This window comes from Castor canadensis, chromosome 4 (assembly GCF_047511655.1).
Source record: "Castor canadensis chromosome 4, mCasCan1.hap1v2, whole genome shotgun sequence".
Classification (NCBI taxonomy): Eukaryota; Metazoa; Chordata; class Mammalia; order Rodentia; family Castoridae; genus Castor; species Castor canadensis.
In genome coordinates this window covers 93,087,585-93,112,079 of record NC_133389.1, presented here as the reverse complement: position 1 = coordinate 93,112,079, position 24,495 = coordinate 93,087,585, and the positions used below count along the sequence as shown (strand labels likewise).

The window sequence follows — 24,495 nt, the reverse complement described above, 5'->3', positions numbered from 1 at the left end:
TTAAATTAGTGTCAACAGTTTTGTCATTCTTGTAACTATGCAATGACCCAGAAAGCAAGTAGACAGTCAGACAAGAGCATTTCTCTGCCATACCTCCATCATAAATCATCTAGAATCACACAGAAGCTGAATCACAAAAAGTACAAAGAGATAACATTTTCAGTTTCTCACTGGACACAAGACTGCTTCAGTTATCAGGAGCCCAGCATGTTCCTATCACCATGTCTGTGGCTGCTGCTCCAAAAACAATGAAAAGGTTCATCTGGGTTTTTAAAAACCACAAAGACTCCATACAGCTGCTGTATATAAGCATTAATTCCAACTCTTCCCATTCAAGTTGACAGGGCAGATCAAAAGCTGAAAATTAATCACTTCACAGCAGTAAGCAAAGAATCTCTAAATCTCTAAAGCTGCCATAGCAAGGTATAGTTTTTCTTTTTCTTGCATGTTTTGGTGGTACTGGGGTTTGAACTCAGGGCTTTGCACTTGTTAAGCGGGTACTCTACCACTTAAGCCAACCCTGCAATGTTTTGTTTGTTTGTTTGTTTGTTTGTTTGTTTCATTTTTACATTTACTCACATTTATATACATTGTTTGGGCCATCTCCACCCCACCACCACCACTGCCCCTCATCCAAGCAGAACCTGTTCTGCCCTCTTGTTCTCTGATTTTGTTGAAGAGAAAACTTAAGGGATAATAAGAGAGACAAAATGTTTTTGCTAGTTTGAGATAAAAATAGCTATACAGAGAGATTCCCAGTGTTTTTTCTATGCACATGTGTATTGCAACCCACATTGGTTCATCTCTACCAAACCTCTTTACTACTTCCTACTCCCCTTCGCAAAGTGGCAAGGTATAGTTAAATACTGAAGAAGGTAGAACATATATTGTCAACAAAATTCCTGTCCCTATCATCATAAGTTATCATGAGGACTCTCTAGTACCTGCTGTGAGATGACAAGTCATGATAATTGTTATTGGACCCAACTAAGCTAGTGATCATTTTGTTTTCTTAGCTAAAAGTTGGGAGGAAGTCATTATGTTTATCCTAATTTTCAGAATTATCATTATATAAAAGAATGCTATTTATACTATTTATACAATTTACATGAGACAATGTATAATAGTTAATGTGCATTATAATTTTACTTTGAAAGGTTATGTGCTGAGTGCATCATTAATCACTTTAATGTAACCAATTTAATTCACATACTCTGGACAGTCAGAGGTAGATTTTATTATTCCCTCTGTTTTTGGCAGTGCTAAGATTTTGAACTCAGGGCCTTGTGCTTTCTCGGCAAGCATTCTACCACTTGAGCAAAACACTCAGCCCGTTTTGATTTTGTGAATATTCAGATAAGGTCTCATGCTTTTGATGGACCAGCCTCAGACTGTGATCCTCCTACCTCCACCTTCCACATAGCTGGGATTACAGACATGTGACAACATGCCCAGTTTATGTGCTAAGATCTGGTGTCTTGCAAAGTTTTTATGCACGGCTGGCCTTAAACCACAATCCTCCTATCTCCACCTTCGTCATAGCTGGAATTATCCTTTCTTGACAGCTGAAGAAAGGGATGTTTCCTTAGACCATGTAGCAGGTAACTGGCAGTCAAAATTCCAATATGTGGCCAGGTTTTAAACCTCTACACTTCACTCTGACACTACACTCGACACAGCATATTTCTATGACCATATGGAGATTTCTCCATACCGAGCAATTCTCCAACACCAATTGGGTGTCCTACAATTCAACTCAATGTCTACACTATCTGCTTGGAGATAGCACCAAATCTAACAAGTTAAGGGCCCGAACCCCTAAAATTTCTCCCAGTTCAGATAACAAGGACAAGCCTCAGCTGACAGTCCATCCCTAAATCAGGATTCCCATAAAGCCTTTCTCAAAATCTGTAGCCTACCTGGCTCACCCACAGAATTCAGGGAAACACTCTATTTGCATTTATAGCATTATTATAAAAGCTATTACAATGAATACAGATATAGCTAGATGGAAGAGACAAACAGAGCAAAGTATGGTGGGATGGGTGTAGAGCATGTATGCTCTCTTTGTGTACACCATCCTTTCTATATCTCTGCGTGTTTAGGAACTCAGAACCCCAGAGTTCTGGGATCTTTATGGAGGTGTCATCACCTAGCCATAACCAACAATTAACTCAACCTCAAACCCTTCTCTTCCTCCTATTTGATGAAGAATAGGGCTGAAAATTCCAAGCTTTTAGTAGTAGCTTGATCTTTCTGATAACCAGTCCCAGCCCAGAAGCAACCAAGAACCACCTCATTAGAACAAGACATTCCTATGACCCAAGAAAATTCCAAGAGATTTAAGAGTTCTATGTTATAAACCAAGATCAAAGACTAAATAATACAACCAAAGACTCTCCTAGCACTCCTACTGCTCAGAAAATTACAAAGATTTCAGAATCACTGTGTCAAGAATGAAGGATGAAGACTAAAATATATATTTCTTATTATAAATTACAATATAGCTCAAAGAAGAACAATATGAAAGTGATCGCATTTGCCTGTGTTAATTAATTCCCCTTGTGTTAACACAATTTAAAAATTATTTGGTAATATTAGAAGTAGTCACTATTAGTTTTAACTATTTACTGTAGACATTATAATCTGTTGTTCTCCAATTAAACAACCATCTAATTAAACAATCATGAATTAATTCATTAGGTAAAATGCATATTTGCTAATTAAGGAAAGACATCATTGATAATAATTTCTTAAATCTTGACAGTTTGTATTGAAAAATGATTCTTCAAAAATGTTAGCATTATGTCTAGAAATGGCTCTAATCTAATGTTACATAAATAAAAAGATTTTACTTAGCTTTGTTTTTTTGCTTTTTAACCCTGGCATCTTTACAGGGTCTCTCATTTGTTAATATGTGTCAAGGCATGTTATACATTGACCTCAACATAAAGCAAATAAAACTTGTGTGCATTGATAAGTTTTTGAAGACTATCCAGGAGATTTGTTTTCAATTTCTCTTGACAAATTAAAAGCTCCAAAGAACTCTCTAGGTTCACCTTGCTACATTTATTAGAAATAATACAATAACGTTCTTATGGAGTATGTGGTCCCACATGAATTGATCAAAACCCACTTTGCAGCAATGAGCTACTTGACGACATCACAAATATCCAAAGATAGTACAGCATGTGCTTCTCTCTCCCTAATGAAAATGATCTTTGAAGAGCTATGATGTGTCCTTTGAGCAACATTACTTAACAACTGTATTGCATCATACCTTGCTCATCCTGACAGACAGCCTTCAGGATTCGATGTCCCAAGCCACATTTTCCATGATCAGGAATACAGATCCCTTCTGATGCCAGCCATTGATAACACATTGGATCCTCACAAGGAACAGATTCCACCAAATGAGGGCAATGACCTGCAGGTCCTGTGGATTCCATGAGGACATGGCGCTGCCTTGTTCTAAATCCTAAAAGGAAAAAGAACAAAAGTTTCACAGGTCTCCACTCTCATCCAACAAAGGCAAGAAGGAGCTGCCAGGTAAGAAACTTTTATATGTATTCTTGTAGCTCTAACGCATGCATTGTCTTGTGTTTCATTTTGTGGGAAGTGGAGGGATGACAAGTAGAAGGAAGAAGGAATATGGAAATGAATGAGAACAGAAAAATCTGTCTTTCAAGAACTTACCAAGTAGATGTTGGAAAGATAAGAGAAAATAAAATGAAATAAATAGTGTATATCCAATGTTATCAATAATCCTGTAAAATAAAGGAAGACTCACAGAAATGACTTTCTCACAGATAAATCCACATTTTATTTTTTCTGTTGTTTTTAACACCCTTGTTACTCTGCATTAAGCTAAAATATGTCCACACTTTGGCAAATCCCTAATGCCTGACCATTTGCAGCTTCCTGCTTTGAGACTTTTCTGCAGTGCTACACTGAGATTTCTACATTAGCCTGCTCTATAAAGACAGCATATCTTTAGACCTAATTCTCCACCCTGGCTAAGCATGGGTCCCTGAACTACTATTCAGTTTTTCTTCTTGTGGTTGTTATTTATGTATTAGGGGATTAGGGCCTCAAATTCCCACCATCCAGAGACCACAATAAGGATATAAATGGCTCTTTACATGCTACAGGCCCACAAAGTCATAAGTTACATGAACAGGAGTTAAGCAGGTACATATCGAGGAAAAGGCAGCAACCACAGAATCGTCGAGAGTGATAGGTCTGTGATGAAAGGAAGGATGAAGCATTGTTCTAAAATACTTGGCTATTATTCAGCTTCCATTGACCATTGTCATGAGACAATATGAGCCCTCTCCTAATATCTTTCAATTTTCTCTAAGAAACCAGACACATAAGTTCTGTTTTGTTTTATACCAAATCATTGTTTTAAATAATGGAAACAAAATCACATTAAAAACAACAAAAGCAACAATGAAGTGACCTAAAACAAATGTCTAAGAACCAGATAAAATCCTTTAGTCTGCATTTTCAATCTCTGGCCCTCATAATATGTAATGCTTTATCATGCATTAATAGCATACATTAATAGTATAAGGAGTTTCATTATGATAATTCCATAGCTGTGTATAGTATACTTTGAACAAGTTCACTCCGCTATTAATGATATTCAACCTTTAAAACTATGTCTAACTTTTATGGATCTCATATTTTATCTACCATTGTTTTTACTCCAAATTCAACCAACCACTTTAATTCCTTTAATCATTTTTTTTCAAAAATCAATCTGTTGTATGAATAACATCTTAAAGAATCATCATTTATTTATTTATTTCCTGAGATAAGTAAATAAAATAAGGGGAAGTAAGAGTTAGATGCCTCTCTACTTTTCCCACAAGGGAAGGAAAAAAGACAAATCAGGGACCTTAGAGGAAAGAAACCCAGACGCATCACTCACGGTTTTATCACTATTAATGAGATAGAAAGGGTACAAAGCTCAAAGTGTATTGTAAGAAAGGCTCTTCTTAAACTACACAACCAAGGAAGCAAGCACATGCAGCTGAACTTGCTTAGAATAGGACTAGGAACATATTGTAGATAAGCAGTTAAAATGTTTTATTTGAGTTTTCTTGATCTAGGGCAACCTGTAGTCTCCCTTTAAAAGAGTCTCTTAAACTCTCACTTTAAGGACCAGCGACCTACTCAAAAGCATGATTCGCCAATGGTACTCTACTCTCATGTCATTTAAAATGTTATGGTCAAGACCAATTTTTAAAAAATAAATAAAAGAAGCAATTACTGCTCTGCCTCATATCTCCAGGTCTGCATCATTCACCAAAAGGAAACCTACAGAAGGGCTCAGGGTCCCTCCTGGACCACCTCAAGGAAAGAATCAGGGATGAGTGTAAAGGGCTCTAAACTACACTTGGTGAACATAAAACTTCAATGACCTCCAAGTTTTTGTTGCCATATAACATGGATGACCTCTATTCTTCCATGCAGCACCTGCATACTGCTTATTTGTTGGCATATGTTTATACTTGTGTAGTTTTATCTTTAAGCAAGACATAGTGTGGGTCCTCATGATTTACACTGTTTGACAACCAGCTCAGAGGAGAGCACAGAAACTTAGTAGTTTCTTCTGAGGGATTCTAAGTGTTTTATTCCTAAGCTTAATGCCACTGAGGGGCATGTGCAGTTTACTTCTATAAATCAACTGCATCCATGTTGCCAGAAATCTATAGATTGCATCTCCTCCATCAATAAATTCTTTCAGGCTTTCATTTGTGCTGCCCTTGTCCTGATTCTAACTAGGATCAAATCATACCACAAGCTCAGCATAAAACAAAAACCTTGGATTCTTGTTAGTACCTAACTTTAATCACACATTGACATTCATGCTTAGAATAGACATCAAACATCCCCCAGGTGTTCTGTTCTGAAAGATATACAGCAACCAAGTCCACCATGGTTAGGCCAGCCAACTGCTCACTTCATTTACTGGATTCCACTTTAATCAGATATGATCATTCAATAAATATTAACTATCATACGCAGATCACTGTCCTGTACTGTAGGAAGTCACAGGAAAGACAGCAATCATACATCAATTCTTCACATAGCACATAATCCAACAAAGGAAAAAGGTATATATTGAGTTTCAACACTATACAAAAACTGGGGCAGTCACTTTCTATTACCATAAATTGATAAACCCTCAAAACTATTTTATAAGCTACTATCCTCATTTTATATATGTGAAAAGTAAGGGTAAACTTTGCTTTATAACTTCTCTAAAAGCATATCACTGAATACATGAATGAGTATGAAATGCACGAGAGCTCTTTCTCCTCACAAAGTACTCCTGTGCACATTTTATTTTAGACCCATTTCAAAAACTAAACCCAAAACATACCATTGATCATCCTCTTAAACCAGCAGTGGACAAACTGGAAAATGGAATTTTAGACACTGATTAGCAGAGAGTTATAATAATCACTTCCTGACATAGATCCTGTTCACTTTTTGTGAAACTAATATTATCAAAGTTTTTTTTTCTATTACTCCAACACTTTTATGATTCTATGGAGATAATTACAAAAGAATGAATAGTGACTTGGGGAAACAAAGAGAAGAAAGCAGATGGAAGTAGAGGGGCCAATGCTTTTTAATTAAAGACAAGGAAGAATTAAATGAGATTCAGGAAGGTGTATCCAGATCTGAGGACTGCATTTTTCTGCTGTGTTATTGGGCTGGAAGAGTCTGCATGAGCTTCCACAGAGGTGTCCATGAACAACAGTGTGTCTCTTCACTGATTCCACTGGGGCAGGCTTGAAGAAATATCCAGCAGATTAAACAAAGATGACAGAAGCTTATTCTTTCTTAAGTAATCTATTTGTTTTTTGTCTCTAGTGGCTCTGGACATTGAATAACAACTCTGAGTCAAAGAACCTGAGCAGAATGAATGTTTGATTCCATCTCTTTAGCTATCACCCACCATTCCTGCAGGGGTAGCATTTTATAGTATCATTATTAGTTTCCAACCTGTGGTGGCACAGAAAATAAGAAGAAGCATTGACAGGGCAATGTCAGCATGAGAAATCTCAAAGCTTAGAGTAAGAAGTAGGCACAGCCTGCCAGCCCCAACACATAGACATGGAAAAATAAAAAAAGAAGAAATGTCTCTTAGTGTACATATTATTTCTGGTAAAGTAAAACTGATTTTATGGGCTTCTCATTAAAGATGAAGCCTCTCTAGGAGGCAAAGATCGAAAAAGGAATTTTTTCCTATTATTGTTATGAAATATCTAAGACATGTCAGCATTATCTGACAGTGTGTTATCTAAATTAATTTGTTTCAGAACATAAAAGTCTCTCTTCAAAAAATAGTTATAGTTTCTCAGTTTTAAAATGTTTTTTCTTATGGGTATTATTATTATTTTAAGTGCTGGATTGAAGGGGAAATTATATTGATGGAGGAAAGGAATCCATGAAATCCTGCCACATAAGCAAGTAGCTATTGCAATGCCACATAGAGAAGTCTCACATCAGACTCCTTTTTAGATGGCTGCCTTTCTAGACTTTGTCTGAAATGAACAACGGTGTCAGACAAATCTATGTCTATGTATCATGAAGAAGTTTTTTAAATGCATCAATCTACATGTAGTTTATCCATCAGTATTTTTTCAGGTTAATTCTCTTTCATAGTTTTCTAATTGTAACACTCTGGGAGTATCTCAAAGATAAAGCAATAAATGATAAAACCTGATCTAATTTAAATTCCTCTTAAAGGTGCCCTAGCTCCACTTGACAAGCACCAACCTGCGGAGCACTGCTCTTGTCTGCCCGTCACTGATGTGATGGAAGGGTTCAAAGTCTGTGAACATCGAATAATTTTCTAATGCATTCCAAACAGCTGACAGCCACAAAACTTAGATGAGGCCTGATTGAAGGGTGTCTGATTAAGAATAACAGTCATACAAAGATAATTTCTATAATAACTAATTTCTCCTATCAGGTAATAAAACACCTCCTATTTAACAGGAAACAAATGAGCCTTTCTACTATTTTTTCTATGTGAACAAAGAGAACATACCAAAGCAACAGCATGGTGACAGGGAAAATGGCTAATGAGGAGACAACTTCCCACTTTCTTCCTGTTGGTTTTCCCTCAAATCATCCACCTTTCTTTCTCTATATATACAGAGAATACATATAATTTATAATATATTATTTATTTCATATAATTATATATATTTAAAATAGCATATACATACACACACATAAGTATAACATATCTAGGGACATATCTTAGATTTCTGTTACTGGATGTGCTGCATTTTTTTAGAGTAGGGAATTCAAATGTGAAGCTAACCACCCCACTGATGTTCCAGAGTTGCCACCTTTCATGCATTTTCCCAAACGTGTACCCAAGCCTCTGTGGAATTCTAAAGTACATTTAGTTTGTGCCATTCAGTGATTCTGGCAGAACCCATGGCATGACCATGGAAGAAAGAAGGAGAAGGAAGAGATCTCAGACCTCATCCTCATCAGTCAATAAAAATAACAAAATGATCACTGTCACCACACAGTTGTTTTGTTGTAGGCACAGAAGCATTTCCCCTAGGGGAAAAACTCTATTGTTTATTTTCCCCAAGAGGGATTACAAGTAGGTGGTCCTGCTGTTTTTAACAAGGCCTTAAAACCCCAAATTCTCACTGTTTTAAGGACGTATTGTTAAAATAGCCAACTCCCAGCCCTGAATAACAATCATGAAGGCTAAGTCTCCCTGTCTGTGATTTAGCCTGGAAGGTGTTGGGTCCTACAAAGACAGGCTTTTCCTTCTCATTTCCAAAATGCTCATCAATGCTGCGGAAAACTACAACAGCTTCCACTGCTCTTACCCTTTCCTTCAGCTCCAAAGGTGAGCCTCTGAGAAACTTGTTGTTTGTGCCAAACAACACACACAGCGCAGTTATCTAGTGCTCTCAAGTTGTTCCTGCACCCTTCCTTCTCTCCTACAACTGCAATCTCCTTTCCCTTTTCTTCCAGTGACACTACACTTGGACTAAGCCTCATCTCAGCCTCACTTGGGACCTCCTACAGCAGCTCAAGGATTATCTCTCAATGGTAGTGCTTCATCCTGACTAAGGCAGTGCATAGCAGGCAGATGATCTATCTTCTCAGGGCCAGATTTGTACTTTGAGTCAAATGTCTTTAGTGTATGGAGGAAATCAGCTAAAGAAGGCTAGTGCTTGGAGGACACTATACTGAAGAGAAGGCATTTTATACAGGGTTGTATCTTCACAGGGTCTAAATGTTGATGCAAAGATGGGAGCTGCATTTGTTTTCTGGGACTACTGTAACAAAGGACTACAGGACAGGTGGTTTAAAGTGACAAAAATGCACTGTCTCAGAGGTCTGTAGACTGCAAACCCTAAATCAAGGTGTCAGTGGTGCCATACTCCCTCTGAAGGATCCACAGAAAGATGGGTTCCATGCCTATTTCCTTGATTCTCATGATTTCTGGCAATCCTTCTCCTTCCTTCGCTTGTAGATCTAATTGACATTTTGTGGATTCTAGGTTTTGAAAGCAAAGAAATCAGTACTCCATGCAGCAAAGTTGTACCTGCAGAGTAAGTCATGACCGAATGACTGGGGAGTCTTAGCCCAACTTCACTTGGTTTCCTAGTGACCTTCAACAAGAGTGACACAGATACAACATAGGAGAATGGGTTTTACGAACATACAAGCTGTGGGAGTCTCATTTGCAATTACAAGATAATTGCAAATGCCTGATCACACATGTAGAGCATATATTGATATTAGTATGAGTATTCATGGGATCTGATTTGTGTTCATCAACTGAAACAGTGTCAGAGACATTCTGCTTACATGTCAAATAAAGGAATAGCATGAGCCCCCCCCCCAAGGTTCTCTTGAGATGCAAATTTCTATGATTTGATGAAAAAAATGATACTTAGCTTCTTCCTGCCCCAGACTCAATGTACATCTTCCTCCTCTATGTTAGAACAAGAGTCAACTGAAGTTACAGTCTAGAGGCCTGGGCTGTGAACCTGGACGTGCACATCATTGCCTGTGAGTACTCCAGGGATGACTCTGAAATGTGGGTTTTCAAATGGGTGTGGCACTAAGCTGAGTGCAGGGACAGGGGACAGAGGCATGTCAGCTGTGAGTGCTGGGCTTTGTGTCCTTTCTGTGCATGTAGTCACTGGAATGCAGGTTGGCAAATACAGCAGAGCTTCGAGGACACACTTGGAGCTCATTTATCTTAGCAAAGGGTTAATTGCTTTTTAGCACTAACATGTAAAGGAATTATAATTAAAGGGTTAATGAAAGAAAAAGCAATGTGCTTATGGAAATGAAGTTTTGAGTATGGATTTGTGTGTTTTAATCACAAACTGAAGAAAACCAGGCTAAAAAGGCCTACAAAACCAAGTAGGCACAAAAAAGTTTGAAGAAATCACTCTAAGCCCAATGAAACATAAAAAAGGAAGCAATCTACAAAATTTTCCACATTTTTTTGGTGGTACTGGGCTTTGAACTCAGGACCTTGCACTTGCTAGAGAATGCTCTTCCACTCAAGCCACACTCCAGTCCCTTTTGCTTTTAGTTTATTTCTCAGGTAGGGTCTTGCAACAAAGTTGCACATTTTCTTAGGTTGGCTTTAGATTGTGATCCTCGTACTTCCATCTCCTTCATAGTTGGGATTACAGGTATTCACCACTGTGCCTAGCATAATGTCTCTTTTAAAAGTCTAAAATATAATATCAAATGTTACATGTGGAAATCTAAAAATGAATAAATCAATAATCAAAACAGTTGGTTTCTAATGTGATTATAGAAATCATGTCTAATTCCCTCAGTATAATCATCATATATATATGAAATATAACATGTAAATATAATGTTAAATCACATCAAATTGAACAGCAGTCACTTCATCAGCTACAGTTTAACTCAAAAGTTGATCAAGGTCAAAATTGACAGCTTCACAGAAATGTCCCCAGTTGCCTCCCTAATAAATGAATGTTGTCAGGCTTGAGCTGGTTATCTAAATTTTACAAACAAATATTGTCTTAAGCAGGATTAATCAGCTACTTAGTTAGCAGAATAAATGCATGTATACTAGAAGAAAATGAAACACACACAAAGGACTCACCTTTTGTCCCCTGAGGATCATGGCAGTTTTCATGGATGCATGGACCCCAGGCTGACCAGGAAGATACTATGCAATTTGTAGAGCAAGGGACATTGCAGAGTTGAGAAGCTGAGGGGGCAGGTCTCAAACATAATGTGTTTTTCACAGGTCTGGAGACTGAAAGACAAAAATAAAGGTCTATGTCACATTCTTTGTACATGTCCAGTAATGTTTCTAACTTAATCTGTATCTTTATCTGCTTTTCCCACATCAGTTTTATGGTTATAAAGTGCATATCCAAACACAGTACCAACACTCTCTAATACAAATTGCTTAGCTCCACACTATTAGCATTCGGGGAAGACAGTGACAAAGAGCATGCACTTGAGATGCCTGCATTGCAGAGTATTCCCTGGGAATCCATGAAAGCACTGGAAATATCATAGATACAAATTATCCAGAGCTGTGATTTAAAACAAAATTAAATGTCTTTGTGAAGTTTCAAGATGAGTCTATCTTGACTATATAAATGACTGGGTTGCTGTAAAAAAAAATAAAATCGAACCCCTGAGGTGGAGTGTTTAGCATAACCAATCTACTGCTGTGACTCCCCGGAGGGGTGGAGCTGGCAAAGAGACAGAAGAAAAATGGTTCCTAGAATAAGAAGAAAAATTGGGTTCTCTGGCTGCCGACTTGGTTGCTGGAAGTCACTTTCATTGCTGAAGCTACCCAGAGACGCAGGAGTCTGAGAGAGGAAGGACAACACTGGAACCTTTCAGCTCTTCCTGGTGTACACCTGCACCAGGACAAGGACTAGAGCTGGGTCAGCCAGTGTTGTTCACCAACTGTTCTCTCTGTGCAGACTTGCTCTGGGCACCCCAAGAGTACACAAATGAAAAGGAAAACAAGCTTAAAATCTCTGTGGAAACTATAATGTAACAATTACTTAGGATCTCTGAAGATGACACACCAAAAGAACAGCCAGGTGCATAATTATTTTTTGCACCAAGTGACTCATGCTGACAAGGCTTTGGAGAAATTCATAGTTTGTGAGCAAATGGTTTTACTTTAGGTTTTATCTTATGAACTGGCTGTACTATTGTATAAATACTTCCTGTATATCATTTTTATATGGTTGGGCAGATTAGAAATGTCTCAAAGGTAGAAACTGGTGTGAGGAGACTGGGTGTGAGAGGATCACCTCATCTACTTTGATTCTTCACCCTTTCCACGTGTGTGAGGGTCAAATCCTGTAAGGGTGGTAATCAATCACAGCTCTGAAAGCAGAACTTTGAACAAAACACAATTACAGTAAAACAATACTGTGATGAAAAAGGTGTAACATCTGTGTGCTGCAGTGGGGGTGTTGTTTCTAATGAACAATGAGGCAGCTTGAGTTGTCATATAAAAAAATAATAAGAATGTTTTGTTTGCAATTAATTATTTTACAGTTTACCAAAAGGATTTGACCTGACTTAAAATGAAAGACAAGGGCAAAGTAAGATCACCAATGTAAATGTCAAAGTGTGCATGCCACGTGGAAGGGACAGGGAAAGGAAGTGAGAACAGATATTAGGGCAAAGCAAGATAGGGTTGCCTGAGGAGGCTGAGGAGAGAAGGTAATAAAACAAAGGCTGTGCTAGAAATGACAGTGGGATGCTGAGGCTATAATGTGCAAATTGGTGATATAGATATGAGGATGATGAACCATGGGTAAAGAAGAACTTGAGAGATAGGGAAGGAGTTTGATTCTCTCCCCAGGAGTGAGGAAGAGAAGCCACACAAGATAGTCATTCATAGAATAAATAATGCATTCATTCCAAACCACTGAGCATCCATCTAAACCAGGCACTATTGGGTAGTAACTGTTTCTAAGGAGGTCTCAGTCCAAAAGAACAGGTCAAGTAGCTTATTAAGAGACAGTTAAGGGGACCAGGAAATAGAGAAAAGGTTAGATCAAGAAGAATTAACCTAGAAGGTAACACACAGGCACAGGAAATTAATGTGAGTCAACTCCCTGTATAGCTATCCTTATCTCAACCAGCAAAAACCCTTCTTCCTTCCTATTATTGCTCATACTCTCTCTTCAACAAAATTAGAGATAAGGGCAACATAGTTTCTGCCAGGTATCGAGAGGGCAGGGTGGGTGGTAAGGGAGGGGGTGGGGGGAGGGGGGAGAAATGACCCAAACATTGTATGCACATATGAATAAAAATAAATAAATAAAATAAAAATAAACAAGGACAAGATAGCAAAAAAAAAAAAGAGAGAGAGAGACAGTTGAAAGAGCTCTGTTATAGCATTGTTTAAGTAAAAAATTGCAATTCTGAATGTCTTAAGGTGAAAGTGTGTTTGGGTCTGTTCCAACAAATTAGCATGTGTTCTCACAAACTCAAAATAAAACCTTAATACTGGTGGGAACAGAAGTGGGGCATGCCAACTGATTAATCTAGTTATTTACTAAACATTTATGATACATGACAGGCACTGGCTATAATCATCTGATAAACATTCATTCATTTAACCTGAATAACTTCTCTTTGAGATATAGTATTATTATCATCTCTAGTTTCAAAAGGAAGAAACTGAAGTGCTGAGATGATAGTTCACTTGCCCACATGCTGAGCGAATTAGCAGTTCAGCTGGAATTTGGGTCAAGGGAGCCTGGCTCCAGTCTGTGCCCTAATCACTCTGCTATGTGACTTGCTCATCGGCCATTCAGCCAGGATTGCTTAGTGCCTACCATGGGCAGAATGCTTCTTTAGGTGGTCCTGTTTTGACCCAGTTCTCCATCATTTCTTGTTTATTGTTCTGAATAGTTAACTGTAGAATATGCCAGAATGCAACGTCATGACATAGGAAGGGAGCTGACAGAACAGCCCAGACTCTATTCCAGCTCTCCTAGAACAGGATGTCTTCAGTGCTTTAGTCTACCTCTCATGTATCTCCCAAGGCATAAAACCCAGGACAGACTACTTTTCATGGTCGCTCATCTGTGATGGAAACAGGACATGCATAGTCAAGAATATATCTATATGCGTGGCTTTATTTGCTGTGGGGGAGTGGACTACAATAAATTTTAGGATTCTGTTGTTCCTTATGGCTATCTATGAATAAGAAATCTGCTTCATGCAACCAGTGTTGAGAGTTCTGTCTGACTGGACTCAAAGAAGATGGTAACCAGTGAACATGATCTGTTTCACACCATGTGGTTAATACTGTGCTAATTGATGAAACCACAATAGTAAGTAAAACAGACAAAAATCCCAGTCCTCATGGAGCCCATGTTCCATTGTAAGTTGATACTAACTGTACCAACAAGATGGGAAAGATGTGCTGCTGCCCTTTTTCCCTTGCCAAGGCTCTCTCCCTTCAAAACCAGACAGATAAAGTGTCTGATGATCAACATTGAGAAGATTCCTCAAACCTCTCGGAAAAACGCACCAATCAGGTGGGCTCACAGTGAAGCTCATTTGAAGTTCCTACAGTGACTATGTAGAAAAGGATTCAAACTGCAGCAATGCAGTTGGAAAACAGACTAGAAAGCATATCCCTAGTTTGTATTTGCCAAGGACACTATGTCTACAAAGGTTTGTGCTAATCTGGCTTATTTTGGAAGGAAGTTGAGAATTGTTAGGGAGTGTGGGGTTAAGTTCCTTGAGGTTCCCTTTGATAAATACTGAACTGTAAATTTGTAGACTATGGGACATTGGAGTTAATAGTACTTATAAGATTTAGAAGTGTGTGTGTGAGGGGGAACAATAGGCTGTAAAACAAGAGGGAAGGCCTTCCCTGGAGACTACAAAGTGACAAATTAGAGGCCCAGGAGTGGGGGTGAGGACATTTGTCAAAGTAGCCATGTCTCTTTGGCACCTACTACTTTAATGGACAGTGGATCTTAATCCATATCAGTAAATTCTTCTACTCCCTGGTGTCATGTCTAAGATGCTTAATTTAGGCACTGAATCAATGTGCTTGGGTCAACCATCTTTATCACAGACCCCAACACCCCATCCCAGGCTACATTTGTTTGAGAAATAAATCATTCCTAAGTCACATAGCACTTAACTCTTCAGAACACTTAGGGAGCTATCTTCCTGAAAAGAGTGAACACAGAAGATTTCTAAACCTAGTGACTTTTAGTGCTGGGAGGGAGCTTTAGAGCTAAGTTAATTTAATTATTCAATTTTACTGAGAAACTAAGCTCCAAAAACTTTACGTGGTTTCTATGAGCTCATTCTGCAAGTCCAGAGCAGAGAAAGACCTGAGCCTTGTCCTAGGTAACAAAATTATCTCCACTTATCTTTAGTTTTTCTTCCATAAAATAAAGGCATCAGACAGGATAGATCAGGTCATTTGTAACAATGATATTCTATTTCTGAATCACAATGAGCACAACTTTAAGTAGCCAATGACATGACAGATCCAAAGGCCCAATTGAACCCACTTAATAAAATCCTTCATTACTACTACAAAACATCAATTTTAACCCTACCTATCCCACCAAGAAAGTGATAGTGAAACACAAAATTTGCACTTCCCCAGATGATTGTTTACTTCCTTTATTCCAGGCAATCCATGCTTTAATAAAACTATCTCAGGGGGCTTGGGGGTGGAGCTGTCCCCTGAACTACTTGGAACTGGATGATCTACACAGTTTACTCTTTATCGAGCCCTCATTTCTCCTTCAAAACTCTAGACATGATGTTAGTAGTAAGAATTACTGGTTATCTAGGCACCTTCATTCCTTTCTCTGAAATGACCACTTGAAATGATAACTTTATTTTTATTAACTAACTCTGTCTTCTTAATGCAATGAATCCCTGCTCTAATCAGCTGCCTACTCAGTGCAGGTCTGTTTGTACAACTTCTCCAGCTGCCTTAGAAACTTTTCATGGCCCCAGATTTCCAGAGCACCAAAACATCTTATAACTCAGGATAAATCTAGATCACTATGTCACAGCATCTTTCTAAATGCCGAGGAATACATTACAATATTCTAAGTGATTGCACATACACAATGGTCATTAATATTTTGCCTAACCTGGAATTTTTCATTTGCAATATGAATGATTAAATTGACCTGCATTACAAGAAATGTTGAAGTCTTATACTAATGACTGCAAAGTCACCTTAAACAATGAATGATTATATGAACAGAATAGTAATTAGTACGGAACAAAAATAAGCTAGGTGATATTCCAATATTAAAAATAAATGCTATTCCATCTGGAAATGAACAAAGTTCATGATTTTCCTCAAGGATGAGTTGATTTCAGATGAGCATACAAAATGAATTATAATGAAAAGAAAAATATCTACTGTGGTCATTAGCATGTGACTGCCACATTTTGTTATTTGAAATTAAATCAAGTTCAAATCCAAACTAATTTGAATAAACAAAGAAATATGTTTCCAAAAATTAGTCAGACCATATCATTCCCCACCCCTAGTGATAGACATTTGGTAAGATCTGCATTTTCTATGCTTTTTAACTCTTCAAAAAGCATGTTAAAATGAAATTGGACAATAATATTATTTAGTTGATTATAATTATTATGTATGTATCCCTTATCATTTATAAACAGAGTTGCAGTTCCTTAAAGTAAAAAAGTGTTATCAAGGAGTCAATGGCATTTTCTTATATTTTAATCTATTATTGAAAGAAAAAAATCAAGCCAGTCTTTTATTTTCAGTGCTGGGAATAGAACCCAGCAACTCATGCATGCTAGGCAATCTCTCTATCACTGAGCTCTACCCCCACCAAGTCAGTCTTTAATAATTTAAAAAGTGTTTGAGGCATAATGAAGCTAACATTTCTTTCAGGATAGAAAGAAATACCTTCAAGATGACTAGGAAGTTAGTCCCAACATACTGATTTTTTTCCCCAGCATTTTCAAAGAGTTAAAGTTGAAAACAAAATGAAAGTAATGACACTTCTTGGGGACCCCTAAACCTGGATTATTTTGCTTTATTTCTATATTATAAGTACCTAATTGTACAAATAAAAACTTCTTCCATTGATTTTACAAAAAAATATTTGATTCCCTAAATAACATCAACTTCCACAAAGAAGTTAGAGAAAGAAGTTATAGTCATTTCAATTTTCTAAATAAAATGTTGTCATTGTTAGCCCCAAAGGAAATTCTCACTCAAGGACTCATGATACCCTATTCCATGGGCTCTCCAAGAAGCAACAATAATAGAAGCAGCAAATGCTCAAATTTAATTCAAAACTAATGAGAGAATCTACTTATGTAAAAATGCTGCATTCTAAATGATTTTTGAGAAATAATATTGCCTGTAACATATTCATTCAGGGAATACACTGACTTGGCAGAAACTCAATCCACCTACTGCTAAAATAAATAGGCCTCTTCTACAGACTAAAGGAGTCAAATGGTTGAAGGGGAAAGATAAATAATATTACAATTTTAACCATAAAGCTATTTTCTTTCAAGAAGCTTCATGCATTATTTCAGTTGCCTTTTGCCACTGGGATTTTCAAAATAATGTATCATGCTTTTAACACAGTCAACAGAACAAAAGCAAATCTGTCTTCCAGCACTTACAGTCAGCTTAAAGAATTAAATTATATCTTATCCCATTATACCTAATAAAGCTTAATTTTAGCCATATTGTGACTTTCTTGGTAAAGTACTGTGCAACACAATTTGGCAAGAGGATGTGTGTATATTCAGAGGATTTAATATCTAAAAATAATTCCTGCAATTAGAAATAATTATGTGAAATTTGGACACATATCAAAAAGTTTGCAATTCCCATTCATTTCACTTAGAAAATGCCTATCTACTAATAAATTTCCTACTGCTACAGAGTAACAACACCATAGGAAAAGTTTGAAACAATATTTCAGAATAAAAATGAAAGTCAAATGAGTGAAGTAGGCATGTAACGTTACAGAGCAATAAGAATCAGCAGTCAACAATTACATAATTAAGGAAGAAATATAGTAGCATCAATCTGTATACTTATTTCTATTATTGCATAGTAACCCTTCTGGTCCTCTTTTCCAAAGTTCTTTCTGATTGTTTTGTAGACTTTTAGCTAAGAGCTAAAAGGGAAATATAGAAAGGATAGGAAGCACAAGAACAGACCTAAATGACATCTTTTACACTTTAAAGAGCTAAAAATACCATTACTGATGAGAGATAAGGGAAAGAAGATAAGTGAGAGAGGAGAAGTGGTAAGGCAAAGAGAAAAATTGGAAAAGCAGAGAGGCAGGAGAAAGAATAGATTTATGTTCAGAAATGTCAGTGGCAGAAATACGCAATGTCATGGAAGTGTAGCTTTCAAGAGGGTTTTAGTCTACAAATCCTCTTCACAGTCAACATTTTTCAAGCTGGAATTCACTTCCCAGAAACAATTGCAAGAGATAATCAAGAGTAAGTCCCCCCAGGAATGAACAAATGCCTATTTAAGTGATTAATATTAGTAACAATAGCTAATGTGCACCAGATAACCCACTTGGTGCTAGGCAAAGCACTAAGTGCTTGACTTAGTTTTCACATTTAATCGTCACAACCACTTTAAGAGTAGTACAATTATTTTTAGATGCAATAACTGGTTGTTCACTCTCTAAAATCACAAGGAAAACAAGTGACAAACTCAGGTCTAGGGCTGTGATTTTATATTTGCAATAGAAATACAAAATGGATAGAAAAATCTGCTATTAGCAACAATTAGGGGAAAAAAGTAAACATTGTGTCACTTCCCAAAAACTTTGACTTGAGATAAAATACAAAAAAGTATGTTTAAATATATCAATAGTAAAATCCAAACTTTAAGAAGTTAAGTGTTGTTAAAAGAGGAGCTAGATGGCTATTTCTATGGTAATTCTGAAAGGTACTTCTGTTTACTGCTAAAGGTATAAAAGAGAGTTGATAAAATTTATTATTATTTTCATTTTAAAATTTCATTTTAGGACCCTTGCTAAGGATTTGAAAAAAGCCCATTCTGCACCTTCCTCATTCCCTTCACATTTGGTTTAACAAGCAAAGAGTGATCAAACACATCACTAAGGTAATTTTGAAGCTAGAGAGGAGGTGACACCTCAGTACAAAACTCACCTTCCACCAGGTACAAATCTTATCATTAGTGAAAATAGTTTCTCCTTATCAACTAAGAAAATCAGAGATGACAATAAAATGTCCCTATGGTAGAAGGAAGGCAGGCAGGAAGAAAGGATGTTTTAAAAAATACATAAGGGATAGTTGAGATAAGGAGATCTGAGAGGAGGGAAAGGGAACAGGAAGATCTTGTTAAGAAAGAGGTATAGAAGGGCTGCAGTGTAGTTCAAGTAGTAGAGTGCCTGCCTTGCAAGCGAAGCCCTGTTCAAACCCCAGTACCACTGCTCTACACCCACCCCCCCAACCAAAAAAAGAAAGAGGTGTAGAGAAGCAGAAGACTGGTTCCAGGATTTTAATACTAGTCACAATACTGAACCTAGTATTATCTGAATAAGGAAATCTACTAATGATAACCAAGGGAACTCCAGGTTCATGAAAAATTACACAGTATTCCAAGAACACCACCACTAACTTCAATGCTTAAAGCTCTTTGTAAGGTACAAAAAGAGAGGGAGCATGTTATGATTACTTTAGAAGCACAGAAAGAAGTATGCTTATTTTGAAGCACCATCCTATTTTTAAAAGAAAGGAAAATGAAAGTATCACTGTACCTAATACCCTTGTTAATGTGTATTACTTTAAGTTTTAAACTGAGCAAAGTTAACTCAACTTCAAAGGAAGGCTCATGGGATTCACTAGTAGGGACAGGAACTAGGCCTTGCATAGAAATTTTAAAAATGCAGAATTAGTTTTGGGAGAATTTAGTTTTTTAAGTTCCCTGTATATTCTGGTTATCAGTCCTTTGTCTGATGTATAGTTGGCAAATATTTTCTCCCACTCTGTGGATGGTCTTTTCAGTTTAGAGACCATTTCTTTTGATGAACAAAAGCTTTTTAGTTTTATGAGGTCCCGTTTATCTATGCTGTCTCTTAGTTGCTGTGCTGCTGGGGTTTCATTGAGAAAGTTCTTACCTACACCTACTAACTCCAGAGTATTTCCTACTCTTTCTTGTATCAACTTAAGAGTTTGGGGTCTGATATTAAGATCCTTGATCCATTTTGAGTTAATCTTGGTATAGGGTGATATACATGGATCTAGTTTCTGGTAAATGGATGGAATTGGAGAACATCATTCTGAGTGAGGTTAGCCTGGCCCAAAAGACCAAAAATCGTATGTTCTCCCTCATATGTGGACATTAGATCAAGGACAAACACAACAAGGAGATTGGACTATGAGCACATGATAAAAGCAGGAGCACACAAGGAAAGGGTGAGGATAGGTAAGACACCTAAAAAACCAGCTAGCATTTGTTGCCCTTAACACAGAGAAACTAAAGCAGATACCTTAAAGCAACTGAGGCCAATAGGAAAAGGGGAACAAGTACTAGAGAAAAGGCTAGATCAAAAAGAATTAACCTAGAAGGTAACACCCACGCACAGGAAATCAATGTGAGTCAATGCCCTGTATAGCTATCCTTATCTCAACCAGCAAAAACCCTTGTTCCTTCCTATTATTGCTTATACTCTCTCTACAACAAAATTAGAAATAAGGGCAAAATAGTTTCTGCTGGGTATTGGGGGGGGGAGAGGGAGGGGGCGGAGTGGGTGGTAAGGGAGGGGGTGGGGGCAGGGGGGAGAAATGAACCAAGCCTTGTATGCACATATGAATAATAAAAGAAAAATGAAAAAAAAATGCAGAATTATTCATTCTCTTGAATGAGGAACAATATAATAATTTTTACCAAAAATATTTGTAACTTTTACAAAAATTACAAATTCAAACCCCTGCTCTGAATAACTAGATCAAAGCTCCTTCTCTTCCCGGGCCCATTCACAAATCACAAATCTTCACTTTGTATAGCTCTTAGCTCTGTCAAGGCCGATAAGTAGCTTCCAACCTGTATAAATCAATAGAACCTAACATAGACCCAACTCAGTGCATTGGGTCACTAATGGGATGAACCAGCAGAGAACATAATAAGGATTTTTATATCTTTAAAATCTTTATGATTAGCAGGTTGGAGAATCAATACTCTGAATAATTTACAGAGTTATAATTTTTAAATACCAATTGGCAAAATATTTTAATTAAAAACCCATTAAACTAAGAAGCTGTTTATCTACTACCTGTGTGAACCAGGGAAATCTCATAGCAATTTAGGTTCAACAAAATAAATAAATTAGACCATATTCTGTTTCTCACTTTTGTCTCAGTATCTCTTCCTTAAGAGTCTTTGCAAACATTGTTTCCCTAATTGCCCTTCCTCCTTCATGACAATTTTGTCCTACAAATACACTGTATATCATCATATGTAATATATACGTATGCTTTAAATATGAAAGCAAAAGATTTTATTTTACCCTAAGAACCAATTTTTGTCGCCTTGGAAGGAATATCTCCCACAGAGAACGCATGGACTGGAACATTTATTGAACACTTGGTATGCTAAGCAATTTAGGAGTATAGTCTAATTTAATTAGTAAACAATTCTATGAGCTATGTACTACTAGTAGTGTCTTTAGTTTCTAACAGAAAGTAAAATTTAAAAATTATGTCCAGGATTCTATAATTTGTACATTACAAAGGCAAGACTTGAATCCAGATTGTGTGGTGTCAGATTTCCCTCTTTGCTTTTGCAGATCTGAAGTTCTTGCATTCATTGCACATTTCTCAGGCTTTAGGCTGAAATCTATCCTTTTAATTTGACTACAGGGCCTTTTAGCACCTGTGTTTTGCTTGAAGCTATAATCTACATGCTGATACTTTCACAGCAATGATCAAGACACAGTATATTAGCCAATAAGATATGCTATTTGCTGGTAACACTGATGCATGTAGAGAAAAAGGATAATAAGCAACTGATATGCTGTAGAATTTCTTTTTTTTCTTTTACTTAAATAGCATTCATGGTATAAAAAGCTGCCTTGAGAAGCTGCATATCCTCTATATACTTCAGAACAAAATAGGTTTAAAGGAGACAAAAATTTATGTTTTAAAATATTATAAATATTTCTTAAAATCTTATTTTTGGAGAGGAAGCACAAAATAATTAAAAAAGAGAATTATTTCATTTTAAATGCACTTAGATGATTTTATATTAGAAATAGCATGTATGTATTTAAAAGTTCTTAAATGCAAATGAATGTGAATTCTGAAAGTGTCAGTCCTACTTATAAAAGGGCAGAGGATGGATGAACTGAACCTTTCAAAGTAATACATACTTTCATAATAAAATTAAATACAGCTTCATAATCATTTTATCTTTTAACATTGATACTTTTTAAATTGTGATGCTCTAACAAATATTGTTTTGCTCAAGTCAATAAAGCTCAAAAACAAGACATATTTACAATTACTAATTTCAGGGGTGGCATGAACTTGAACGCAATAGTAGCCAAGAATATGCAGATAAAATTCAGACCTTTAGCAACTCATGACTTTTATAGTAAAGAAGCCAGGGAGCCTTCACGGGCTCCATATGGTCATAGATATTGATGAGCCAGATGCACCTTACCTCCAATCTGACCCAGTGGAATCCAAACACAACACCGATTCCTCTTACAATCATTCCTACTTTCTGATGTATTTCTTGTCCTGAAAACCTTCAACTAGTATGAACAATTAAAGTTATTTTCTTATTTTACAGCTGGAAAAATTAAAAATATATATATATATATATATATATATATATATATATATATTTATATATATATATATATATATATATAACTTTGAAAAAAGAGACTTTTTAATGCATTTTGGAGTTGATAATTCTAAGATTTTAAATGCAGCTTATGACTAAAAAGTACAGACAGACCCTGAAGAAAGTGGTAACCTCCTGGCACACCATTCCCCCAGAGATATTCTCCATCCTATAATATCAGAATAGACAAAATCTTAATGATACCTGCTATAATATCCTATTGTCACAAATGAGAAATTCAAGGCCTAGAGTGGTCATCTGACTTGGACAAGATCAACAGATTGTTAGTGGAAGAATCAATGTAGAAGTCCCTGTCCTGATGCTTAATTCACTTTATTTAAACTGCCTCAAGTTAAAAATACATTAAAATTACAATTAAAATCCTATCATTTTCTCATTCCTTCTATACTTTATATCCTTCAGAGCATATTTATTCTGCAGATAACGATGTTCTTCTCTTTTCTTTGCCAATTACGTTGCAAAAACCCTGTTATTAGGACTGGATCATTTACTTCTACTAGAGTGTCATTATTAGCATGCTTTCAGCTAGTCAAGTGTCTATGACCAAGAAAAAAAAGACATTATCAAATAAGAAGTCTGAAACAAACATACTACACATGATGAAATGCTGTGTACACTGTGTGGACATAACCAACAGCACATCAATTGAGTTAACAGAGTACACAAGAACAGGCACTCTGTCCTGCTCACCTTGTGAACTCCTGCCCCTCTTACAAACCATCACTCAACAAATAAAAATATTAATTTGGGTATATGAATCCAATTCCTGCTCAGAGAGTAAATAAAGAGAGGTAGTGAAGATCTGTTGCACATTTGAAAGAGTATGAAGATGCCAGAAAACCCTAATATACATGGTCGCATGTATGTTGGGGCAGTTTGTGCCCGCAGAAGTTCACCTCATCAAGGGGTCAAGTAGGAGATGAAACCCAGCCCATACTTTTCTTGCCAAGCAGTGCCTTCTAGCTTTTCTCCAGAAAGGCATTGCTTACTAATACTTCAACGAAAAAGGGAGACTTTGTAATTCACCTGATGAGTGAGTTTATACTGCCCATGCCCCGGCCCCAAATGACCTTCAAGAATAAGTACCTTGTAGGGTCAGGTTGATTTAAATGCCCCATCTAGAAACAAGAAGGAACCCTCATAGTTATACATTCTTAAACATTGAAAAACAAAAATACCAGGGGTACATCAGAGAGGTACTAAAAATAAACCAAAAACAAAAAGCAAACACCAGTTGACTGGCCAAAAACAATAAAAAAAATACTCTACACCAATGAAAACACAGTAATTACCAACCTGTACTATTTTGTTATAGCAGCACAACATGGACTAAGACACTTCTCTTACATGCATTTGTTTCCTTCCTTCCTTATTTATTTGTTTATTTAATGGTACTTGGGATCAAACCCAGGGCCTCATATGTGCTAGGCAAGTACTCTTACCACTGAGTGACATACCCAGATACCTATTTTTTTCAAAATTATTTGTTACATTTTAAAACAATTTTCTCTCTGGTTAAAGAATATTGTTGGAATGTTGTT

General features: G+C 36.7%; 1 protein-coding gene across 1 annotated transcript in view; it reads right to left on the bottom strand.

Annotated features, from left to right (window-relative positions):
• The window catches only part of Thsd7b (thrombospondin type 1 domain containing 7B), an 809,913-nt gene that overhangs the window by 450,813 nt on the left and 334,605 nt on the right, over window positions 1-24,495 (bottom strand). Inside the window, exons 6-7 of the mRNA XM_074070650.1 lie at window positions 11,162-11,317; window positions 3,281-3,478 (exon numbers count right to left, since the gene is read on the bottom strand). Coding sequence (XP_073926751.1) covers window positions 3,281-3,478; window positions 11,162-11,317 — 354 coding nt within the window. The remainder of the gene's footprint in view (window positions 1-3,280; window positions 3,479-11,161; window positions 11,318-24,495) is intronic.